This window comes from Corvus moneduloides, chromosome 6 (assembly GCF_009650955.1).
Source record: "Corvus moneduloides isolate bCorMon1 chromosome 6, bCorMon1.pri, whole genome shotgun sequence".
NCBI lineage: Eukaryota > Metazoa > Chordata > Aves > Passeriformes > Corvidae > Corvus > Corvus moneduloides.
In genome coordinates, this window is record NC_045481.1 from 14,153,447 (window position 1) to 14,169,283 (window position 15,837).

At 40.4% G+C, this 15,837-nt stretch overlaps 1 protein-coding gene across 1 annotated transcript; it reads right to left on the bottom strand.

The window, feature by feature from the left end:
- Nucleotides 1–11,433: 11,433 nt before the first annotated feature.
- Nucleotides 11,434–15,010, bottom strand: BDKRB1 (bradykinin receptor B1). The gene is made up of 3 exons (XM_032113136.1): nucleotides 14,894–15,010; nucleotides 11,651–12,269; nucleotides 11,434–11,582 (listed from the first exon to the last, which is right to left on the bottom strand). The coding sequence occupies exons 2-3, from the start codon at nucleotides 12,254–12,256 to the stop codon at nucleotides 11,529–11,531; spliced, it is 660 nt and encodes a 219-aa protein (XP_031969027.1). The 5' UTR covers nucleotides 12,257–12,269; nucleotides 14,894–15,010; the 3' UTR covers nucleotides 11,434–11,528.
- Between the last annotated feature and the right edge of the window lie 827 nt (nucleotides 15,011–15,837).

Sequence of the window (15,837 nt, forward strand, 5' to 3'; positions counted from 1 at the left end):
CTTGGACAAATAAAGGGACTTCCCTATTGGTCCACGTGAAAAAGAAAAGTTATTTTGGATGTCTAGGAAGATACTGCTGGTGATTCCTAACAGGAAGATGGCTTGTCTGATCCATCACATGTGTCTCATACTGTTGGCTCCTGTCTCCCAGATCTCTGCCCTCAGAGTAGTCCCTTACTACAGAGCTGCAGGGGCTTTCCTGCTCCGGGCCAGCCTGCTCTGGATACTGGCTGTGCATGGAGAGAGGCAGTGGGGCCCCTCTGGAGGACACCATATGCCATTATCTACTGATTACCACTGGTGACCAGGGACTTCAGATAAGCCTCCCACAACATGAGTGGATACAGTATTGCCCAGTGCATCAGAAAATGACATATTGAACTGAAAACGGAAATGTTTCACTAAAATCAGGACATAGGATAACTCCACTAGTATTAGTCTGAGTAGCTAGAATTTGACTAAAAAGCAGACAAAGAATCCAATGCATGAAGGGAGTTGTATTTCACATCAGTATGCCAGAAGTCTGGGACAGTATCCCAAAATAACTCTTCCAGACCCTTCACACCTCATCCGAATAAACAGGATGGGTTGTGTAGAATGCCTGGAAGTGAAGCAGAGCAGGGGCAGGAAGAACAATGCATGTCTAACATCACGCGTCTAATTTTATTCTGCTGAAACTGTGCCCTTGCTTTACATGTTTTCTCCATGGACTACTCCTTTTAATGTGATCAGTCGGTGGTACTTTTGTGCAGTTTCTCAGGGACATCAAGTGCTGTTTAGAGGACTTCTTATGCTTTGGACAATGTGCAGTGTACTTGTAGGATATTTGACTTTTGCCAGAGCATGAAAGATGAAATATGAATAATTCTAAGAAAGATAGTTTTTGTCCTGCTGTTCCAGGTAGTGGTTATTCTCACGGTGAAACATAGGATGATTCTTCTATAGATAATATTTTACTAGCAAATACAAACCTACACCTTTATCTCGAACATGGGGAGGAAAACAACAATGATGCAGCCACCTCTGAGGATGCAACAACCAGCAAGGGAGGTATTGTGGGAAAATTTTGGGCAAGTGTTCCACATTTAAAGTAAGTGCCATATACCCACAGACAACAGGTGTAATTTACCTTTTATTGTCTAGATGAAGCACTTGTTAATCTCTGTTATTATAGTATCTGGTATCAGACAATGCCCTCACACACATGCTGTGATTCTTGGGGTATCCTGGTCAAGGTCAGATTTGGACCTGACGATCCTGATGGGTCCCTTCCTACTCATCACATTCTATGATTCTGTGATCATATACCTATTTTATTTTGAGATGTCACAAGAGATCAAGACACCTGTGAAATTTGGAAGCCTCACTATGTTGGTGGTTACCTGACACATATTGGTGGCAGTGATCCTGCTATGCACAGGGTGGATCGCAGCAGCCTCTAAACAAAAGTACTTTTTTGGCTACACTGTTTGGTCTAGGGTTCACCTCTGGGTTGGCTACTGGCACATTTAGGAGCAAACCCAGGTCTGCACACAGAGCTTGGAGCAGCCTACAAGGCTGCAGTTATAGCCCCAACCGTCCCATCTGCTGATTTAAAAAAAAGGCTATGGAAGGGGGGAGAACTGAAACTGTCTCAGAAAAAACCCTTGTGCCCTTGTCAGTGGAATACTTTTGACCACAATCTTGCTGCTGAAAGCCAGCCCTCAAGGGCAGCTGAGAACTGCTAATACAGCTGCTGCAAAAAACCAAAGGGCTGAGTAGGTAAAGGTGGCACCAGAGCTGGTGCACTGCAGTTTTAGGGAACTGAGATACTGGATGTACAATTGCTAGTTAGACCACTAATTTGGACTACCAAGTGTGTGAATTGGCCTTTGAAAGATAACAAGTCTTGGTTTGAACAGGGCCATGTGTGAAGGAAAGTGTCTTTAATGCATCACTGAGCACTTGAATGTTACTCTTGATCTTCAGTGACAATTTAGCAGAGAATTGCCTTGAACTTCAGGATGTGTGAAGTCTCAGTAGTCTGCACACCTAGGAGTCCTTTTAGAAAAGTAATACTTTTTCTTTTCTGGAATTTGCTTCTGTTAAGTATTTTCCCATTAGCTTGAATTTGTTTCTCTTCCTCCTTTATGATCCAGTCATGCAGAGCATACCAGGGCTGGCTGTAGGGGTTTTAATACCGTTGAGAAACGGTATGTTCCCCATGTTCCACACACCTGCAAGTCAGTTTGCTGCATTAATCTTCTGCCATCATTAGTTCTCTGTTCTCTAAACTGGGCAATGATAACCATTTCCATGATAACCTGACAGTGATGGTTTATTTAACAGCTCTGCAGTTGTTACCAAATGAAGCAGAACATTTTTCTCCCACTCCATGGGAAGAAGAAAGTTTGCTGACAGTTTTCTGACAGCTGCAAACTGTATTTGGCTGACCCAGTGGTGCTTTGCAGCCCTTCACACCCAAATGTCTGAGGCAAGGAAGGAGACAAATGACATCATAACACCTTCTCACAAATAATTTTGGTTATTTCAGTAAATTACTATTTATCTGCAATAATGCCTTAGACAGAAGGATATTTGCAGGGTCTTAAGCCCCATCAGATGTACCATCATCCATTCTCTGACAACCACTTGCCATGTCAGAGACATTCAGTGTTCTGGCTGTGGGTGATTTGCCTTATGAATTACTGGCATCCATGCTGGAGAGCTGGCATGCAACCAGCAGATAAGAGTGGACCAATGCCGGCAAGAGGCCTCGCTCAGGGGCTCAGTGCTTCTTGTGATTCATAAGAGACTGACTAAAGCTTTGCAGAATAGGCAGCCTGATCTTTAACTTTTCTTGGGTTTCTCATGTTTTGAAAATGTCTTAGCTGCTTTTTAATTTGTTAAATATAGTGTCTTGACTTTTTTTTTTTAATTTGCTTATCTTTTTCAAATCTGAGCTTACAGAATGTCTTCTCACATTATCATTGGAGGCTGATCTTTCTTGCCATGATTTGTCCAGGGTAAATCCTCATCACCCCCAACAACTTCCACAGTGTGCATGAGCACTTTTGTCCCATGAAAAATATTCTTATCAGAAGCTTAATAGCTAAAAAGCATAGCAGAAAAAAAAGTAGACACAGACTATTGCTTATTATGTTATAACTGTAAGGAGATGTAATTTCTTTGATTCTGAAAAAATTATAATAACTTTATTATGGTATAATAATAGGCCTCAGGGTCACTATCTCAGTTCAGGACTAGCCCTTTGTCTAGTGCAAAGACACTACTTATCCTTCTTCCAGTGCTGAGAAACATTTCTCACTCCATGATATGCCAGAGCTACGTGGCACATACATTTATCTATACACCAAAAATGGGACAGTTTGAAAAGTTTTTTCAGCATTTGGACCTTGAAGTTTATCTATTGAGTTAGTCTTGTGTGATGGATGTGAGACTTATTCCAGCTCTTCCTGTGGGAAAAGGTGGCGGCTGGTTTAATTCCTAATGTGTGCCTGGAGATTTGTTGTGCAGGAGCTGAAAACCAAATGTGAACTTTTCTATGTGTGAATTACTTCCCAGGGGAGAACATCTCTTCCAGCTGTAGCTGTACATTAGAGTGATAATGGAAAATAAGCCTTGGCTCCTGAAAGAAAATATCACTAGCAGACAGTGAAGATTTTGCTGGAACAAACCTGAAGTACACGAGGCTAAGATGGCAGCAGAGGGTTTTCTACAGCAGTTGCTTCATGTTTTCTTCCTAATGTGCTTTCCTGTAGAATGCACTGCAACTAGCCACATATATGCATAAAACTAGGAAGATTTGAATTCATACTGTGTCATGTCATTTAATAACTCCCCATGACTAGTGCTTCATAGCACAAGAGGCTTACTGAATTTGTGGCAATTGCATGGCCAAAGTAGGTTGCGTGGACAAAGTTCTCCTGTCAGAAGCTGAGGAGCACTGCTAAAGCAGGCTTCTTCCCTCTTACTATTCACACAAGATAGTATGATGATGTTGCAGTTTAATCCCAGCAGGCAACTTGACACTACTGACAGTGTGAGGGGGAGGACAATCGGGAAAGAAAAGATAAAACTCATGGGTTAAGACAAAAACAGTTTGATAATTGAAGCAAAGTAAAATATAACAATATGAATAATAATAACAGTAATGGGAAGGGGGGAGAGAGAGAAATAAACCCCAAGCGAAACAAATGATGCACAATAAGTTGCTCACAACTCATTGACCAATGCCCAGCCTGTCCCCTGGCTGCAATCAATTTGAAATCAATACTATTCTTAATGCTAAACACAGCGTTGTGCCAGCTGCTGAGAAGAAAACTGACTCTATCCCAGACAAAATCAGGACAGATGCATCTCTGCCCATGTATTGAGCTTGAGAGGCAGAGGGATCTGTTCAAGCCGTGCTTACTGACCAAGCTGAAACTCAAGGATGAGCTTTGCTAACATTTTCTGTTGGTGACTGTGGTGGGTATTTGGGGTGCAGTGTCCTCTGGAGATTTCAAATGGGACATGGCAATTGTGACCAAATGGGTCCATGGCCATTCTCCATCAAGGATAAACACACTGGTTGCAAGGGCTCTCTGTGGTTTGAGGCTGAGGAAAGTGGGGACAGGTTCCTCATTGAGCCCAGCAGGCTGGGAAAGATATCCAGGATTTTACTCTGAGTCATGTTTGAAGTAAAATCTTGGCAATGAACAGCAACTACTAAAAACTCAAAGGAAAAACCAGCTAAAATACTAAAATAAACTGTCTTATTCAGTTGGGCTTGTTTTGCATGAGAGTTTAAAATGCCCTTACGAAAAAGAAAGCACAAACCCAAGCCAAACTGCTCTTGCATGGTCCAGTCCCGGGATGTGTGTTTCCATCTGTTCTTTGAGCTGACAGAGATGGATTTCTTTTGAAACTCCAGTTTTTCTCTTCATCTGCCCTCCCAACAGACCCAAAGCCCTGCCCTGCTCTTCTGTGATGAAAGTGGTTTGCCAGCTCCTTTCCAGTGACCAAAAGTGGTGTCTCCTGTTTGTCAGGAGTCCTACTGTGCTACAAGGAATGGGGGATGTTTCTTCCTACATTTGTGCCGATGACAATATTCTTCCTATTTTCTCTTATTTTACCATGTCTTCTAATCTTTTCAGTTATGATCAAACATGATTATTTGATTCATTTCCCCCTATATAACCTTACTGAAATAAATTTTCAGTTTAATTACATGTTGTCTCAAAGATTTCTTTGTGTAAAATTCAAGGCAGGATGTGTGTTATCAATACAATTGTTTTTATTTAATGTGTAGTATAGATGATTTAGTTTCTTGAGTGTATTGTTTGGTTTATGTAAGTGTGTTCCTCTCCCACATAAGGCAGAGTGACAAAAGGCTAAATCAGAAGTGGATAAATTGCAATGTTGGAAATTCAAAGCTTAGTCATAAGACCATAAGACCATAAGACCATATTATAACTCATACCCTGAAGGAGACCACACTGAGATTTCTGGGACAGTCTTAGGTCAAATATTTCCTTGGATTTCGTAAACTCAAATTTCTATAACTTTTAGTGTTTTCAGTCTTGACAGGGTTTTTTTTAAGGGAATACGATATTCCAAGTCCCATCCTGAGATATCTGCTATTTCTTCCCATTTTTTACACTTTGGTCTGACCTCCTTGCCATCAGGTCCCAACTCTGTTCCAGTTCATTGTCAAAGTAATTTCCATTTCACATGCATATTGTTGTCCCCTGGTCTAGCCAGTCCCTGTCTCCTCCTCTCTCAATGTTTTCCTTTGGTCACTGTGACCTTACTGCTTGTCCCCACATTCTGGCATTAGGGAGATTCTGACAGAGGCACTGGAGGGATATTTCTTCTCTACCCTCAACCTTTTCTTCTGATTCTTAACTCCTAGTCTCCAATCAGATGTTTCTCTGTTCTCCATTTAACTCCACCCATTTCCCCAGTATGATTCTGGTCCTGCCACCTTGGTGCAGGTTTTGTCACTTGTTCCTGTCCTGCTGCTGGGAGTGCACCAAGACCTCACTGGGACAATGGATGAGCAGATTCCTTGACACCCTCTGCCCTTGACCCATGGGTAGTGAAGTGGGTCCTGTTGCTCTGTGACCAGGTCTCCTGTGAAACTCTGTCACAGGCTAGTGCAGAGGTTTAAGCACCTCTGTGAGGAGCTGGCTGCTGAAAGCTGCTGTCCATCTGACCTGTGAGCAAATTGCTTTTTTCCGTCCAAGACTCAACAGTTTTACTTGATGTGGTACGATTTGACAGGGATGACAAACAGCTCTTTTCCCAGGAAGATGACTCCTGGCATGTTGGAAGTCCATGTGGCTATAGATCTCTGAAAAAGGTTATGTCTTCATTTTTAGTGATCAATGTATTTTCTTCTATTTTCAGTTTAGAAATTGATCAGCTGGGTTTGGTAGCATTTTTTTTTTGTTGTTGTTAAAGGTGAAAGTTGTCTGATATGAGAACTGCCTATATTTACAGTTAGAGTTTTTAATATTGAAATGGCTTGTCAAAATGTTTTGATATTACAAATGTTAGTCCAGGCTGTATTATTCCTTGAGATGGGTTTCAGTGAATCGTAAATGTCACTTTTATTACGTTAGTGCTAGGATAAGTGCAGTATGATAAACTGAGACCAGGCTGGGCATTAAGCATGGCCTGGACAAATAACAGAAAGATAGTCCCTGTCCTAGAGAAATTAATAATAAAATATAAATTCAATATAGTCAGATGAGGAGAACAAGTTAAATTATACTTGCAAGCTCTTAAGGTGCAAGGATCTCACCTATAAAAAGATTAGTTTTGCAGCAGAGTCTTTTAACGATTAATGCTTGACGATGTTTATCAGGAGTGTGAAAAGTAACATGAGAGAAGGTAAAAATGATGCTTATTCAAAAGAGCAACCCATGGGAGGTGGAGTCTTGTAGTATTGGTCTACTGGCTACCAGAGCTAACATGTCAGTACTGATTGAGAGGTGATCAGTGAAGAGCCCTGAAAGGGTAAACAAGGAAACTTTATTTAATGACCACAAGAGAAGGAATCAGTGGAGGGGTACACACCATAAAAACTCCTCCCCTGTGCTGGAAGAGAACCAGCTGTGTTGATATTTTCCCCAACAATGGCTGTCTAAAGTGGGCTCGGATGCCATGCTGGATTCTCTCCAAAGCAACCTGTCACTGGCTTTACCAGGAAGTTTTTATTAACGTTCTGAATTTCCCTTGCTGCAATTCAAGTTCATTCCCTGCTTTCATATACACCTTCGAGGCAGAAACAGCCTTTCTTCTGAAACAAGAGAGAAACAAGGCAGTCCTGGGTCATGTTTGTAAAGATTTAACTCCAGCCAGCTGCCAAGCCCCACTCAGCCACTTGCTCCTTCCCCCACCAGAGGGATCTGGGAGAGAATAGGAAGGGTCAAAGCTGGAAAACTCATGTGTTGAGATAAAGACAGTTTAATAGGGAAAGCAAAAGCCATACACACAAACAAAGCAAAACAAGGAATTAATTCACTGCTTCCCATGGGCAGGCAGGTGTTCAGCCATCTCCAGGAGAGCAGAGCTCTATCACGTGTGACAGTGACTTGGAAAGCAAATGCCATCACTCCAAATGTCCCCTCCTTCTTCTTCCTTCTTCCCCCAACTTTATATACCGAGCATGATGCCACATGGTCTGGAATATCCCTTTGGTCAGTTTGGGTCACCTGTCCTGGCTGTGTATCCCACCAGTCTCCCATGCACCCCCAGTCTCCTTCTTAGCACGGCAGTACAAAAAGCAGAAAAGGCCTTGGCTCTGTGTAAGCCCTGCTCAGCAATAACAAAAACACGTCTATGTTATCAACCCTGGGCTCAGCACAAATCCAAAACACAGCCCTATGCCAGCCACTGCAAAGAGAATTAATTCTACTCCAGCCCAAACCAGCACATTCCACCTCTTATTCCATACCATTTACATCATGCCCAGGTCCCACACTATTTGATACAACTTCATTAACCACTGCACTTCTTCCCATCCTTTGACATAAAACACAGAAGTAATTTCTTTAGTCAATGGATGACACCTACAAAATACTTATAAAATGTCCACAAATGTTTACGAAATGTCCTTCGAGTTCATTTAGTCCATGACTTTATGCTCCATCTCTTCTGGGGGTCACTCAGGACAGGAGTGGTGTTGTGTTTCTTGGAGTTACTGGGCACCAAAGTCAGCTCAGGTCTGGTCACTGATGCACTTAAACTTCCTTGTAAGGCTTCTCCTCCATGGATTTGGGTGGTTTCTGCTGCACTAATTCCTGTAATATGCAACTCAAATCATGGCTTACAACAATTTAGAGGCACATCCATTACAGTCTCCACCCCTGGCCCTTTTCAGGCCAGATTATCTGGTTTAACATTTCAGTGAACTTCTCCCCTTGCTCCCAGCCTGCCTGCAGCAAGGGGTTCCTCCTGAAGCTCATCATTAATATAGTCTACATCACTGTCCTCCTCCATGGGCTGCAGAGGCACACCTCTTCACCATGGTCTTCACCATGGGCTGGAAGGGAATCTCTTCTTCCCCTGCTCCAGCAGCGGTTCCCACCCACAGGAGACAGTCCTCCTTGAACTTCTCCAGTGTGGGACCTTTCCAAGGGCTGCAGTTTATCATGAACTGCTCCAGTGTGGGTCCCTCATGAGGTCATAGGTCCTGCCATAAAACCTACTCCAGCAGAGGCTTCTCACAGGGCCACGTCACATTCTCCTTCAGGCATCCACCTTGCATCCACCCCAGCCTGGGGTCCTCCATGGGCTGCAGGTGGATCTCTGCTCCATCATGGTCTCATCCACATCCCTTCAACTCAAGTTCCCACTGGCGTTCCAGCCTGTCCAGTACAGCAGCACAGAAACAGCAGCAATGCCCAGGCCACCTGCCAGCCCAGGAACATCACCATGGCTATCACCAGAACCTTCCCAGGCACAAGTCAGTGAGGAACACAGCGCAGCACCACAGCAAAAAAGCGGCCACTAAGAGCCCTAACATACAGTCAGAAATGCATACATTTGCATACATTCATACTGCAGAGTAAATACATTGATTTGCAAGACCCTGTTAAGTGGTTTAAAGCAGTGTTTAAACTACAGATGTTTTTCCTGACAGTTGTGCAATTGTAAAAGAAGCAGCAATTTCATAAAAGCCCTTGTGACTTGTTCAGGAGGTTTTCCATTAAATTCAGATTTCATGCTGATTTTCAATCTGTTATATCATAGCTTAAATATGCCACCACACTCAAGAAGTGTTTTTTTGCTTTATTTGTGTACATTGCATAACATGGACAAGGGTTAGTCAGACGAGACAAGATATTTTTCCCTTTTAAGGTCCTCATCTGTAGTGGGAAGATAGAACTTCTGTTTCTGCATTCTCTTTTCTCTTTTCTCTTTTCCTTTTCTTTTTTTTTTCTTTTCTTTTCTTTTCTTTTCTTTTCTTTTCTTTTCTTTTCTTTTCTTTTCTTTTCTTTTCTTTTCTTTTCTTTTCTTTTCTTTTCTTTTCTTTTCTTTCTGCTTGGAAGTTTTTTGAATTAAAGATTCAGCTGGAGATGTATTAAATAGATGCAGTTTTCAACAGTTTACAATAGATGGGAGTTAGGAATTTGATTTCAGATGAGTCAGGGGACTTCACATGCTGTTGTTACTACTGGTGTCGAAGCCTGATATTTATTTTAAAAACACATGTCACAGAAGGAGTGGAAGTAATAAATCTGTGAGAGATTCTTCCTCCTGATCCCTTAATCCACCCTTAATTCTTAAGCCATCATTGCAGGAAGATAGGCTTTTAAGTCTTCAAAAGGCTTCCACTGTTCAAATTCAAAAAGTTTGAGAGAACCATTAAAAATTAACACTAATCTTATTGCAATGAGGTTGAACAGATAGATTTCTATAATCAGAGATTTATTACATATTCAAAATGGAAACACTAAAAACCACAGAAAATGCAGTGCTGTTACAGCAAGTACAAGACTGAACAGGCTTTACAATGAGTAGTTAAATGAATTTTTATACAATGATGTGTCTGTATGGTCCCTTCTGCATCAATATCTTTCTGGCTGAACAGGCTGCACTATCTTCTTCCATGTCTGTATATACACATAATTTTAGTGTTATGGAAACAGATATCAGTTGCCTTATATTTACTCTGCCACTGTGGATGTGACAGAAAAGAAGTTTTCTTCTACTTCCAGAATTTGTATTCTGGTAGCAACAAGGATTTTTAATCACAGGACTATATATTTGCTCTTCCCAAAAGGAACAGGGGAAAAAAAACCAAAATATAAAAATAAATATAGGAAAAAACAAGCCGATGAAGTAAAATAAGATGTTATGCAGTTTATTAATTTTGATTCATAAAAATATAAATACGTATCTAAGGATTTGCCTCAAAATAATATAAGTGTCAATGGCCATCATGGATATTTTCACATATAGAAAATAAAAAGAATCTTTACAGTATTCGATGAGCAGTTTTATAATATTTTACTGGATCAACACAAGTCAAGTTTTGAGGAGCCTACTGCATTACTGTGCTTTTTTTACAATTTATGTAAACTTTCTTTGTGTTGCATCATCTTGTACAATAGTTATGCACTGCATATAATTGAAATGCACAAAAAAATGTAAAATTTTCAATATCTTACTGTGAAAATGCAAACCAGTTAAAATCTGGTTCAAAATAACCAAAGTTATTCTATACCTACTCAAATGCATCTATCAGTCGAAGATGAAGCTCATATTTGCTCTGCAATACCTGTTGCAATTTTATGAATAGTCTTATAAGTGGTATAGTAGCTGTCATCACAGACACAATGCAGCAAATATTCAGGTGGCTTATGGCTTTCTGCAAAGAAACCAGATTTCTGGTATTTTGTAAAGAAGCTTTTCTTTCAAGCCACTGTAAATGGGTAAGACAGGTTAGATCATTTGGTATAAAATTCTGATATCACATGTTATGCATTTGGATGGATAACACAGAAATAAAAAAGCAAACCTGGGAACAAATATGCAATCAATCAAGTGATTTACTTTAATAGATAATTAGCTTAGTCTGTGAAGGCCAGATCACTGCATTTCATATTGATTTTTAATGCCATTTGCAATGGCATAAAATAAGTTGTAATATCAATGAAGATGGAACCAAGAACCATTATGTTAAACTACTCCTGACTGGAAACATGTTGAAATTCGATGACATTTCTTTGAAAGATACCCATTTCAAAGGAAATCCACAGGGAATAAACTGTGAAAAAACTTCTAAAGCCTTTTGCCTGAAGTATTTCCCAACAAAGACATAAATCACAGGGTTAATGCAGCTATTGGTGGTAGCCAGTGTATAAGCAAACTGCTCCCCAAAGTTGATCAGTTCCTCCCAGAAACAGCCTTTGAGCACATTTGCACGGTGTAATGTATCAAGGAATAAAAAAATATGGTGAGGAGTCCAGCAGAAAAGAAACATCAGTACCACGGTGAAGATCAGCCTGGTTGCCTTTGTGCCTTTGTGCCTTTTACAGCCCTTTGCTCTGAGTGCTCTTCGTTCTCTTGCTGTTTTTTGTAGGGACCTAATGGTGGAGAAATTGAGAAAGATGATTGCTGTGGACGGCAACAGAAACCCCACTATGTTACGTACCAGGCTTTCAGCTGTTCTCCACGATGGGGTGGGGAAATCCAAAACGCACGCTGAAATATTCCACTGGGGAAGGTCTTCCACAGTCCGGAACGTGAAAGCTGGGATGCTGAGAAGGATGCAAAAGAACCAGATGAGCAAGCAGATCCCTCTGGTCATAGTTTTGCTCCATATCTCTCTGTGGTTCAAGGTATGGACAAAAGTCAAGTAGCGATCCATGCTGACGGCCACGAGCAAGTAGATGCTGGTGTACATGTTCAAGGTGATGGACGCGCTGATGCTGCGGCACAGGAAACTGCCAAACGGCCAGTTAAACTCATTATTGATGTTCTCTGCCCAGAAAGGGAGCCACATGAGGAAGATAAGATCAGCAATGGCTAGGTTCATAAGGTAGGTTTCAGCTATCTTCAGGGGGCCTTTGTGCAGTGAATAAGTGAAGAGAACAAATACATTTCCAAGCATACCAATGACACAGACAGTGTTGATGTACTTGGGAACTATACAGTATACGATGTCCCACCAGTCATCCAATTCTGGGCAAACAGTTGAGTTGCTCTGGTTTTCACTCTGGTTTGAGGAGGGAATATCCAGTAGAGGAGTTTCAGTCATTTTTGAAAAAACTCTGAAATGAACAGAAGATGTCTTTGAAATGAGAGAAAATGACTGCAAAAAAGAAGCATAAAAATGCTAAAGTTGCCTCCCATGAGTGGTATAATAAACATTTAACTGCTGCAAATTCTTTATTAGTCCTTACTGATTAATATAGGCTAGATCACTCCATACGTGATATGTGCAATGGTGAGAAATGTTCCCAGTATTAGCAAGGATAGAACTTCCTCTACATCCTATGAAGTTTCCTCTCCTTGCTTCCATTGTTTAAAGTGACACAGAGGAAGGAGCATGACAAATTAGAGGAAGTAGTTCCGTATGTCTCCTCCAGACTGATGACAGACACAGATATGGGAGAATTCCATCTCCCCGAGAGTAGTGGGAGCCACGCTGGTGACACAAAGCCAGCTTTGCATCCTTCCCTGCCCTTTCTCTTACTCTTATTTACCAAGCTATGTGCATTATTATATTACTGTATTATATAGTATATTATATATACATTAATATATTATTATATTCTGTTATCCTGCTGAAGCAGGATCCTGCCTGTTTCCCAGAACCGGGAAAGCTGCTCACTCTCTGTATGAACTACTTGCTGCCTGAACTTTGCATTCTTTTGTTCCTTCTCCTTTCCTCCCATCCTGAACTTCGGGTTCAAAATTGCTGTTAGATTAGACAGCTTATTGCCTTCAAATGTCAGCAGTTGGAATAACAAAACACAGACTCCTTCAAAACATTACACTAAAAATCTTGCCTGGAGGGAAGGCCTCTGCAGCTCTAAATTTACAGCATTCTTCTCTAGTTCAAAAATTTCATTTGAGCTCAGCTGGAGAGAGGCTGTGCAGCCTCCAAAGTGTTTAGTCCATCAAAGCATTGGCACAATCTTTCTTTCTGGTAACCCCATGTGAGATTGTGCAGGAGTAAGAACATGGGTAAAACCTTATCCTCCCATGAAAATCCACTGGATTTTCTGTCACAGATCCACTCTCAGGGCTGCGTCCTGCTTCATTCTTCTGGTGCTGCCATGCTTGATGCTAGTGCCTGGATCCTGGTTTTTACAGGCATTCAGCCTCAGAATCATTATGATAGGCAAGTTATTATTGAGCCTGTGCTGCCATCTGACATTTCAGTATTTCATATGCAAGTGGAGCATGACAATCGATAAAAAAGAATGTATTTGAAAAAATCAGTAATTTGCAATCAGTCATTCTAAATATCAGCTTTCTGCTGCAGCTATTTAACGCTGTTCTTTCAACTTCTGTATTTTACACCACGGAGACAGCTAAGTATGGAGTTTCTGAAGAGACAATTTAGGACGATCATTCATCTCTTTTACATATAGGTACAACCTCAGTGATGTCTCTATATGAGCAGCTTGCGTCACTTATTTCTGGGATGCCTCTAGGAATAAGTTAAGTAATAATATTCCACATCAGGCTATCTGGTACTAATGCACAGAACATTTTTCATCACTGCAGAACCAGGTGAGCAGCAAAGTTGTATCTGAGTTCATAAACTCACTCAAGCTGGCAGTCTTGACTGGGAACTGAGCTACAACTCAACACAGCTCCCTGGATTTCCCTCAGAACAATCTGAATGTTACCTAGTTCACAGACATCTCATGCAAAATAAGATAACTTGAGAGGATCTAAAACTACAGATAAAATATATAACAAATAAATGGCTGATTAGCATCAAAGAGGCGTTTCATGAGACAGCAGAAATCTAACCCTGTTACAGCAGGCTAAGGCATGAGAGAGCAATGGCAGAAAATCTATAACTTCATATTTCAAAAATAATGTAGAAGAAAGATAACCGTTAAACCTAACAGAATTATTTATTTTAATAAATGTAGAAGAAAAATAACTGTTTATTGTCCTTGCTTGTCCTTTTCCTGATGACTTCTTGCTATCAGCCCAACTTCTTGCTATCAGCTTACGCCAGTCACTCTGCGCCCTTCAGATGTGATCTCTCAGCTGAAGCCACAGATTCATTCATGATGGCCTCAGCTAAAAACACCAGGAAGCTTTATTTTTCATTGAAACTTTGAGTTTAGTCTCAGCTAAATCTGAATTCTTGTTCAGCTCTCAATGGTACCTGAGGATTCTGTAGAGTTTTTAATTTCAAAAATTTCTTCAGAGTCTACTAGTCAGTGTCTGAGTGCTACCACAAGCCACAAGCCTTTTAATAATTTAGAGCTCAAAATGTTCTCTTGACAGAAAATGCACTTTATTTTCAGTAATTTCTGTAAGTATTTTTAAGTATTTAGTGCTAATGGACAATTAACCACATGAATGGTTTTCAGCTTCTGTACTTAACACATTCCGGTCATCTTTTATACAAATAATGACATATTTTTCTTACTTTGAACTGATTTCTGATGAATTTCCATGCACAGTGCATCTATCACCCTTTTTACTATTAATACTCATCAGCAAGTTAGAGCAATTAGGTAAAATGGATCATGGCTTTATACATAAACTAATACTGACTTTCAGAATTACTTTCAAGGTGAAAAAGAAAGGGTAAGTCTTACTAGACTGCACAGATCAGAACTGAGAGCACAAAAGATTATTTTTTAGATAAAATATAGAAATTATTTTAGTAAAGAAAATACATTTAAAAAGATAGGCATACCTTCTCCTGGTCCTTCCTGGCAATTCAGGCAAAGTTTCAAATTCAGAAACAGTTGACAAACAGCAGTAGAGAGGTTACTGAGAGAATTCAAAGATGCATCCTGAGGCACAACTGAGTGACTGAGGGCTGTCCTGAGTGTTTTGTTGGCCATACACCATGAGCGTGATGTTACATCTTGGAAGAAAGCCCCAGGAATTTTTTTTTAACTTCCCCACATGTCAGCTGTAGTAATTTTCAAGACATGTGAAATATTTCATTCTCATTGTGAAATAATACAGTCCATATGTCATGACTCTTGTCATCCTGTGACCTCTAATGAAAGCTTTCAAATTGTCTTTGGCAATTAAAAGTTCCTTTGTGTGAATAGCTATGTTTGTACCAACAATAACTTCATTAACAGCTCTGAATTGCCTTCTCAGTGTCAATGCACACAGGGAGAAGCTTAGAACTAGGTTTTTGTTGTGGTAGGAGCTCCTTTTCCTGCTAGACTTGAGGGGAAACCATGCCAAAGAGCAGGGGATAAAGCAGGACAGATAGGTGGAATGGCTGCTGAAACATGAACCTAGCTAAACCCCCCTTCCACTGTTTTTGAAAAGCTTTGCTTTTTGCACCCCTCTATAGGTGTCCAGGGCATGAATCTCTGTGAATATGACTTCTCAGTAGTGCATGATGACTCCTGTATTTTCTCAGGCTTGCACCCACATAAGTTTCTTTTTTTTTTTTTTTTTTTTAATTACTTGCTGGTACCATGAAGCCTGAGAGTGATTGTTTATAAATTATTTTTATCTTTTTCATTCTGATTGTCCTCTGATTAGAGGAATATTAGAAAAAGATAATATCTATTGCATCTCAGACTTTAAATGCAAATCTCTTTTAAGTATATCCATGCAAAAAATATGGGTTTTCAATTAAAAAAACCAAAACAATGAGAAATTATCAAGGGA